Raw genomic sequence first — 9,772 nt, forward strand, 5'->3', positions numbered from 1 at the left:
AACTTTCAGCCTTGCTTTTATGTTGAAACTTTGATCGATAGTTGAAAAGTCAATAAAAAAAGTGGGAGTGGAAAACTTTCGATAAAAAAATATGTCAGGAGTAATGCACTTATATTACAGCTATATAAGTATTGTACATATAATATATAATATATTAACTCTTAAAAAGAATATGGATACATTTGTAATATTATAATATACGTTAATGACTACATTAACAGAAAATAATAATACTGATCACACATACACATGCACACATTCACATTCGTCGATATCTTTCTTTTAAGTAAAATCGCGGTCATATTTTATAAGACTAGATACATAAATATTTTTTTTCTTTCTCTTGTTATGCAAACATTCTTAATTATTTATAATTAGAAATTTTTTTACCAATAAATGTGCACATCTACGTTTTTAGCCGTTCCTTTATATTAAAGATATCGGCGTGTTCAACAATAATCATTAACTAATAATAATCATCGACAAAGGTATTATAGAAGCTACGTTTGCCGCATTTATACATCCTCCGGATCTTCAGAATGTCCTTCTTACTGAAACCTTCTCTCTGACCGAGTTTCTCTCTCGTGTTACCCTGGAAGATTCCGCCAATAAGATCCAAAAGACCACTGTCTGGTGGATTCTAAGGACATACACAAAAATACATGCACAGACATACACGTGTACAATCAAAGCAGCTTGTATGGTTCGCAAAAGGAGTGCATTTTTCTTTTATCAATCGACAATAATGTGACAGAAAAGCGAGACAAAACGACGAGGACACTTAAAGATGATATATTATAGATAGCGCTTACTTTGGGCACGATGGTTTTTAATTGATTATTCTTGGAGAAGGCTGTCGACGAGTAGTGCATCACACTGCTATAATCATAACCGACACCGAAAGCATCAGTAACCTCCGCCGGGGCTTTATTGAAATTATGCGTATGACCTAGATACATAATGCGCGTGATAAAGACATAACTTTAGTCAGTTGTAACATCGGCAAGTGTCAGTGAAACTTTGCTGACATAGCAGCGGTATCGCGTGTTAATATCTTAATTCTTGAGTAAACTGTACGAAAAAAAAACTTTAAAGGTTTTTAGAAAAACTTGCATAAACTTGATTAAAGAAAAAAACTTGAATACGTTATTTCAACGGATTTTTTAATCAAACATATGAATTGGGCTTCGATTAAATTTTTATTTTAAAAAATTGATTGGTAAACTCAATTTTTGATTATGAAAAAAAAAAAACTGATTAAAATTAAAAAAAAAAAAAAAAAGTAATATTTTTCAGATAACTTTGTTGTTGTCTAAATAGAACACGAAAATGTATATATACCCGGTGAAATATTCTGCCACAAAATGTTCACGTAGTCGTCTCGCTCATATCTGCTGTGTTCGTGCAAGAAGCCGACAGCGTGCATTAGCTCGTGTATCACGGTGCCCTTTTGCGTCAGGCAACCGGGAACTTGGAGATTCACATCCTGACGACCACCGATCCTGCCCACGCTACTCCAGCATCCGCTGTTGCCGGCCGTAATTCTGATATAATCGTTCTCCACGCCCGTATACGGCTTGAACCTGATACACGTGTACCTGTGATAATCGTCCATCGCGTCGTATATGACTTTTTGCTGTTGTGCATCTGTGCGACGTAAGTTTCATGAAAAAAATGAGAAAAATAAAAAAATTATGTGCAATAAAAGAGACAGTTTTCGGATACTCAGATGTGAATGTCGAAACGTCAAAATTTTTTAATCTTTATGTAATTAATAAATAATTGAAGCATCGTTGCGTATTTTAATATTACGTAAATCTTTTTCTTTGCAATATAAAAAATACTGAGTTTTATGTCATGGAATGTTTAAGTTTTAAAAAAGGATCGATAATTCTCTCCTCTACTCACTGAAATAAGGACTAATGACGAAGGGAATGATGCCATTGGGCCATCGGGCGGAAACCGCAGCGAGGCCACTTCTTCCGGTGATCGGCGGAAATAGGATGTCTCCTTCCGCATACTCGCCCAATTCCTCGGGATTCACATCCATATCTGGATGCCACTGCGCCACCCTCAGTCCAGTCTTGTTATCAGGAAACCCATAAAGAGATCTGCCAAAATGTCGCAGATGAGCGATCAATCCGTCAGGACCGTCCACGACATTGTCGAAGACATCCCGGCGACGAAATGTTGGCCACGCGTCGATCAGTGATATCGTCAGAAACACGAGCGTCCACGCAAAGGTGGCTGTGGCTGATGATCGATTTGACATGATTGATTAAATCGGGTAGCAAGATTCACTTGCAATCGTATAACGACAGGCGTGATTGCAATGACACAGTCTACTCAGATCCGTTGTATTCTGGCAGTTTTTATATGTGAAGAAATCCGTGCCCCACCCATGCGGATGAAATCGTAGGAAGCAGCTCCGGAAGTGATCGGGGCCATCCGTTGATAACCGTGGACTTGGGTGATGGAGAGTTTCAATTTGCGTTTTGGTATCTTTCTGATACCGCCTCGAAGGCGCGACAACAAGAATCCTCGAGGTCGGCTGTTACGTGTCAGTCATTAATCCCTTCCGACACGGCGATTACTCTAGGAGAAGGAAGTTTTTTGCAATTTCAATGATTTATATGGATTCTTATTATATCGATGCCGAAATTGATGTTAAAATTTACAAGATACATGCAGGAAATTAGAATCCTTTATCTAGTTAAAAAGAAGGTAGGAATAAAAAAACTAAATAAATATGACTAGATTAACTTTTAGAGTCATTTAATTCGTGATCGATTTAAAAAAAATTCAGAAGCTAAATCTCTTAATTATGGGATAAAATATGATGTTTCGCGAATTGCATTTTTATTCCAGGCAATAAAAAATTAGAGAAGCATGAAAGAGAGATAGAAAGAGACAATAGAGTATCGTTTATTTTCCTTCTCCCAGAGGAAGAACCTGTTTAAACAGTCGACATTGCCACCCGGAACGTCAAGTACGTCTACGTAATAGGAGAGTGGCACTTATATTAATACATTCGTTTTCATAGAGTCGGGATTAATATCTCGCGCGAATTATTCACATGCAAATCCGTCGAACAAACATTTGTCATCGAAGAACCTCGGCGGTATTACGGAAGTACAATCTTGAATAGCCAAGGTCGCCGATTTCAATCATTCATATATCGTAAAATATTCGTATATCGTTAGTTTACACTGGATAAAATCCTATATGAGATACCACTAGACAAACTACTTTTACATATGTGTTTTTGTGTGCTCGAAATAATAAAAGTACCAAGAAAATACATGCTTTTTAATTCTAAGATGTGCCATACATAAGAATCTGTAAAAAAAAAAAAAATTATATGTGCTAAATAAGAATGTATACACACAGTTTATAATTATAAAAATTTTACAACACAGACCATTTACATTTCTTTTTTTATCATTAGCAATTGTCTGTATAATCTATGAATGCCTTATAGCACTTAACTACACGCATATATGTAGCAGGGAGATTAAAAGAATAGTACTCTGCAAAAATTCTACTTTTCACTATCTAAAACCAGTTTGAAACATATCTAATAAGATGTTACAACACAATGTCAGGAACTCGTTCTCCCTTTGTTATTACAAACAGTACGATAATTTTCGGTGAAAACGAATAAATTAATTCGTGCGTCATTTACATACAGGTCATTCCTTCCGGCGTTTATGTGTCAGGTCAGACTCATTAATAAAAGAGAAGGAAAATAAAAGAACAACATAATAATATAATAAAACAATATAATATAATTAATTATAGTACAAATAATTTAATATTAATAAATTAATTATAATATAATTAAAAATATAATTAATTAAATATATAGAATAATTTTCTAACACGTGTTTCGCATTTTATTTAGTGAAAACTCAAATTTTATTCGACATAAATTCAAATCTTATTTAATAGAGATTTAAATCCATTTATTGTTAATGGAAGCTCGAATCTTACTTATGTTAGTGAAAATGATAATATTGTTTAGAGTCAAGACTCAAACCCTATTTAGCTAAGACTCAAACCCTGATTAGCGAAGACCCAAACCCTACTTTTAGTTGAGATTCAAACCTCAATTTTGAAATTTACGTAGCAGAAGAGCAGAACCTTGACACACATTTAGGGCCGATTCGAGCAACATCGATTAATTTTAACCTCGGTTTAAATTATATCTTAATCTCTTTCTCTTGACTTATCTGAAGAAACAAAAATATAGTTTAAACCGAGATTAAAGTTAATCAATGTTGGTGAAATCACAGCCATAACAGTGTTTAAAAAGAGAAATACCATTATTACAATAAAATAAAACCATTATAATATACTATATAATATAATATACCATTATTATAAATTACGGATGCATATTTAAACAAATATTTGAGGATTAAATTTTAAGAATATATTAAAAAATATTACAAATTTTTTTTTATTTCTAAATTTTAAAAACTGTTTTAAATTTTCTTAAATGTTTATAAATAAATTTATTACAAAATACAATTCTCAACAGTATTGATACACGTATAAAAAGTAACGTATCTACAAGAGCAATTTTTTGAACTTTTAGATTATAATTATCATAATTATGCTTGGTAATTGCTAATTGAAATCAAATAATACAGGATCTACAGGAATTTATGGCCTGCAGCACCAAAGTCCCACTTACTGAAGGCCAAACGGTTACAGAATAAAAATTTTTATTTTATTTTCTTTTTGGCTATTGTCTGCCTGTAATGGGTACATATTTTGAAAAATGGCAAAAGAAGGAGCATATTTTGAAAGGAAAAAATTTCTTACAAACATACACTGAATCAAGCAAAGTACACGTGTATAAAACAAAATATTGAAAAATTAATGCAATCAAAATTATATAATAGTATTTAAATATTTTTTAAAAAGAATTTAACAAGAAGAGAAAATCAACATGACATCGAGAGAGCCAGACTTTGGTAAGGAAAGACAAATTAGAAAATATTAAAGACAGAAATCGTAGTACGATCTCTTAACTTATAACTTATAAATAAATTATTTATAAACAAGAAAGAAAATCAAGAAATCAATAAATGTAGGAAGACATTTTTCTTTTAACTCTTAGCGCGCCAGTGGAATTGTACAAGTTTTCGCTGACATTCAATAGGAATATCATTCGGTGCTTTATATTTGGCTGGAGATCATATCATCGCTTCATCATTATTAGGGGCAATGATAAGCGCAACAATAGCGTTAGTAATAATAGTACTTCCATGAGCAATCAAATAAAAATTTTCGATACAGGCGGAAAAAGGTTTCATTAATAAATTCTCTACAACATATACCAAAATAAAAGTAAGTCGTACCATGTAAGTTTCTATAAATAATTATCAAAATATAAAAAGAAAAGATTCTAATACATCTGTTTATAATATATTCCTACAATAAATGAGTGTTGTTGTTTTATGTTGATTTACGTCTCCGACTTAATTTTACAACCCTTAACTATACATATAATCAAAGTTCAGAACTCTGTCAGAAACGATTACAACAATCTTTGTGCTCAGACTCTAAAACTGATATGACATGTGTCGTAAAACATTTTATTTCTGATTTTATCTGTCTTATTATATTTTAATTGTGTTAATTGTGTTATTATATTTTAATTGTGTTTATTGTGTTATTATATATTTTAATTGTGTTATCTATCTTATTTTATTTATATTATTAAATATTACAATTATACTGTATGTTAAAAGCCGATTTTAGTTTTCTCATTCATTACCGGATTTATATTTAAGATATCAGTTATGTAATTTTTTCACTTTTCACAAAGAAAAAATTACGCAATCGATCCCCTGATTTTATTAATTTTCGATTATGCGAAGTCGGTAAAACATGCCCCTGCCGATCGTCAGATAGGCAACCCAATTTACTGATCTATATGTTGCGGAAGCACTCTGTACAAAAGGTAACAAAAGGTAACAACCTTGAAACTCAAAAAATCTTTTATAAATATTAATTCAATGTTTTTCAGTAGAGAACACATCTTAAAAACAGAAAATGAATAATATTAAAATAAACAAATACATGAAAAAAAAGTGTCTCACGCTTAATTCCCACACATCAATATATCTTATTATTTTGAAAAAAATTGGACAGTTAAATGCTATACTTTCTTTAATAATATGTATATATATATATATATATATATATATATATATATATATATACACACATTTTATATATATGTCGTAGGCAAATGGTTGTTTTAGGAAAATAGAAGTAAACATTATTTTGTAAAGCAAAAATAGTGAATATTTTTTGATTAGGCAAATGCTATCTGGCTGATCAAATGGCTTCCATTCAATTATTTGTGTTCAAATCTTATTTTTCTAGACAAACAGCATAATTGTCTGATATGTGTAATAACAACCGATATAAAATATAATAATGCCCGAAACCTAAATATTTTTGTCCTTTGCATTTTCGAGAACTATAATCGTTAATTTTATTCAAATTTATACATTTATGCTAGCCTATATATTTCGAAAAAAGGACATAAACAAAAAAAAAGAACATAAATTTAAAAAATACAGATTTTTCTTATTCTATATTAAACAAATGGATTAGTTTTTTAAATATTTAGAAATAGGAATTAAATATTAAATATTAGGCATAAGAAAAAAAGAGAGAGAAGATCTTTCTGCTCTTTCTTATGTCTAATATTTTATATTTAATTTTCATCCCTAATATATTTTCCTATTGTACAATTTTATAAGGCCTTATAAAGTACTTTATATAAATATATATTAATTACACAATTTGCATTCTGATATTATATATAAAAGCTTATTACATGTATAGTTTACATTGTTATGAAAAAGATCGATATAAACATTATGTAAAAAATACGAAAACAATTTATGTAAACATAATTTTCAAATCTATGGCACAATAACTTATCTGATTAACACGAAAAATATTATTTTATCTTTATTATTGTTATTTATTCAAAATTGAATAAGGACAGAGTATGCTAATAAATAGTTTTCCAAAAACGCCCTTAAAGTACTTTTTAAGATTTACTGATATAATTTGATCAAACTCCGATTAATTTAATCGGATTCTCTCTCTCTCTCTCTCTCTCTCTCTCTCTCTCTCTCTCTCTCTCTCTCTCTCTCTCTCTCTCTCTCTCTCTCTTTGACTCGCCAAAATCTTTGAAAACCTTTTGAAAGTTTTAATTTAAAAAAGAACCGTTTGTTTTTGTTTGTCACTGCCCTTTTACTAAAACTCGTCTTCTCTCATCTCCTGCCTTCTTTTAAAGAACTCACGTGTGTTTACTTTACATTACATATAGCCGTGTTTATATTTGTGTTCTTACATGTTGGCATCCGCAGTTTTGCATTCTGTTTATCTCCAATTCAACACATACACGTATACAATCCTAAAGGGCTCGTCACCGAGATATATTTTGTATTGCACAGTGCAAGCATAAAATTCGAATAAAGTGAATAAAAGTGTCTAATAATGACATTAGTGGCCATTGAAAAGGTAATCGAGGAAAAAAGGCATCACTTGGTGTTGCATGGCTCGGCGGTGTCTGAAACGTTCAAAAGATCAGGCGTGGACAAGGATCTGTTTAACCTCTGTCATTTGAGTTACCTGAGCATAACGCGAACATGCCTGCAGAGTGTGCCAGAAGAAATCGGAGAGTTGACAAATCTTACGACCTTACTGTTAAATTCGAACGAGATTAGCGTGTTACCGAGTTCGATTGGCAAATTAATTAATCTGAAGGTTTTTGATTGCTCGAAAAACAAATTGACCTCTTGCCCAAAGGAATTAGGCAACTTGTCTCAGTTGAAGATGCTGAATCTTTCTTCAAACCTTTTGGAAGATATACCATCGCAGTATGCAAACGTTGCATTGAGGGTGTTGAATCTGGGAAACAATAAGCTTAAAACCTTTGCTGACGTCTGCAGCTTAAGATTCTTATTTCTATCAGAACTTTATCTCAATAACAATGAGATACGTGAAATTCCAACTACTATAAGTAAACTTCCATCATTGAAGGTTTTAAATCTTGACTTTAACTTACTTATAGGTAATATATTTATATTTTTAATATTTTTATTTATTTAATATTTTTATATATTTCATATATTTTGCATCCATATATATTCTAAAAAATTATATAGATGTATGTATATATAGATACATGTATACATTATATAGATACAGTCGGACCTCTTATCCTACGACAAAAAATCCTCTCATGCTACGACCGCGAAAGGGGAATTACACCCCCACTCAAATTTTTGTCGTAGGATAAGAGGTCCGACTGTATATGTATACAATAAGAAAGTGAGTAATAATATGTAATGTTATAATACAGATTTACCAAAAGAATTGGCAAATTGTGATAAATTAGAGAATCTGAATTTACAACGAAATCAAATGTATTGTCCCACTCTACGGGACTTATGTGCCTCTGTTAATAAAAGAGAGAAAATATTCAATCATCTGACAACGCACCATCCATTACCGTTAAATGTGATTGATAAGTTTAAAGTCAGAACAAAGAACTATAATATGTTATCTTCTAAAGATTCAAATTATATTATAAGAGATTTAATTTCTAAAAATCTGGTAAAAATTGAGGGAGTAACACATGATTCAGTGATAAAAGTTACAAAATATGTAGATCATGTCAGACCTTTCATAGCTGCATGTGTTGTAAGAAATATAAAATTCACAGATAAAAGTTTCAAAAAGTTTACTAAACTGCATATAAGATTAAATAATGAAGTATGCGATAACAAAGCTACAGCTACAATAATGACTCATGATATGCAATTCATAGTGCCTGGTAAAAAGCAAATAAAAAAATATTTAATAGTAAATATTAATTTTATATTAATATTTTGCTAACATATTTTTATGATTTAGGGTATCTAACATATACAGCAAAGCCACCTATGGAATTATTAATTGAACCTTTTCCACGCGACATAATGTGTACAGGAAAATTTCTATTTAAAGAATTGCAAGCAGAAGTTGAAAATGTATGCAAAATAACAAAACAAAATGAATGTCCCAAAAGATATAAATATTTAAATTCGCTAGAAGGCAAATCTTTATTTCCATGTTTGTTGGACCATAAGCGATGTGTTATATCATTTCCACCTATCGTTAATAGTAATTCAACTAAAGTGTCTCAATCCACTCAAACAATCCTTGTGGAGGTAACGAGTGCTACATCAGACTCAATCTGCAGGTGAGATAAAAGATAAGTTATCTATAATAAGATCCTATAAAATTTATATAAAAATATATATCAATTTTTAGTTATATAAGAGAGAAAGAGTTGTTGTATCATAGATTCTATAATAATTTATGTTTCTTTTACTCTATTCTAGGAATATATTGCATCAATTTTTGACAGAATTCTTAATCTCAAATTTCACCAATCCAATATTGACTAAGAATCAGTGTCCTATAGTTATTAATCAAGTCAGAGTAGAAGATACTGATGGAAATCAAAAACTAATATATCCTTTAATAGAAAATTTTAATTAATGATATTTATTGAAAATTATTTCAATGTAATATGATAGAATTGAATACGTGTAATTTCGCTAAAGTTTTGTATTCTATTTGATATTTAATTAAGAACGAAATTGTTTTCAAAGCTTCAAGGATTCTCCTGCGTGTACTGTAAGAATTTTTTCATCATTGATTATAAAATAAAAAATTTTTCTTTTAT

The 9,772-nt window shown here is 30.6% G+C and overlaps 2 protein-coding genes across 3 annotated transcripts; one reads left to right on the plus strand and one right to left on the minus strand.

The window, feature by feature from the left end:
• Positions 1-273: 273 nt before the first annotated feature.
• Positions 274-2,572, minus strand: LOC140666250 (hatching enzyme 1.2). 2 transcript variants are annotated; one of them, XM_072893238.1, is made up of 4 exons: positions 1,909-2,572; positions 1,342-1,647; positions 813-949; positions 274-592 (listed from the first exon to the last, which is right to left on the minus strand). In XM_072893238.1, the coding sequence occupies exons 1-4, from the start codon at positions 2,270-2,272 to the stop codon at positions 467-469; spliced, it is 933 nt and encodes a 310-aa protein (XP_072749339.1). In that variant the 5' UTR covers positions 2,273-2,572; the 3' UTR covers positions 274-466. The 2 variants fall into 2 exon arrangements, with proteins under 2 accessions (XP_072749339.1, XP_072749330.1); XM_072893229.1 differs by having other exon boundaries at positions 274-640.
• A 4,643-nt stretch (positions 2,573-7,215) lies between these two features.
• Positions 7,216-9,745, plus strand: LOC140669574 (uncharacterized). Its single transcript, XM_072899565.1, has 4 exons — positions 7,216-8,110; positions 8,402-8,875; positions 8,956-9,283; positions 9,426-9,745. Exons 1-4 carry the CDS (start codon positions 7,534-7,536, stop codon positions 9,583-9,585), a joined length of 1,539 nt encoding a protein of 512 aa, XP_072755666.1. The 5' UTR covers positions 7,216-7,533; the 3' UTR covers positions 9,586-9,745.
• The last annotated feature ends 27 nt before the right edge of the window (positions 9,746-9,772 follow it).

The sequence above is a fragment of the Anoplolepis gracilipes genome, chromosome 1 (assembly GCF_047496725.1).
Source record: "Anoplolepis gracilipes chromosome 1, ASM4749672v1, whole genome shotgun sequence".
In the NCBI taxonomy this organism is placed as follows: domain Eukaryota; kingdom Metazoa; phylum Arthropoda; class Insecta; order Hymenoptera; family Formicidae; genus Anoplolepis; species Anoplolepis gracilipes.

Excerpts from the sequence above, each read along its gene's own strand:
- LOC140666250 (XM_072893229.1), bottom strand. The coding sequence starts at position 2,272 with ATGTCAAATCGATCATCAGCCACAGCCACCTTTGCGTGGACGCTCGTG. Across the intron at positions 950-1,341 it reads GTGGCAGAATATTTCACCGG|GTCATACGCATAATTTCAAT; the intron begins GTATATATACAT and ends TTATGTATCTAG. Across the intron at positions 641-812 it reads TAAAAACCATCGTGCCCAAA|AATCCACCAGACAGTGGTCT; the intron begins GTAAGCGCTATC and ends GTATGTCCTTAG.
- LOC140669574 (XM_072899565.1), top strand. The coding sequence starts at position 7,534 with ATGACATTAGTGGCCATTGAAAAGGTAATCGAGGAAAAAAGGCATCAC. Across the intron at positions 8,111-8,401 it reads TGACTTTAACTTACTTATAG|ATTTACCAAAAGAATTGGCA; the intron begins GTAATATATTTA and ends GTTATAATACAG. Across the intron at positions 8,876-8,955 it reads TATGCAATTCATAGTGCCTG|GGTATCTAACATATACAGCA; the intron begins GTAAAAAGCAAA and ends TTTATGATTTAG.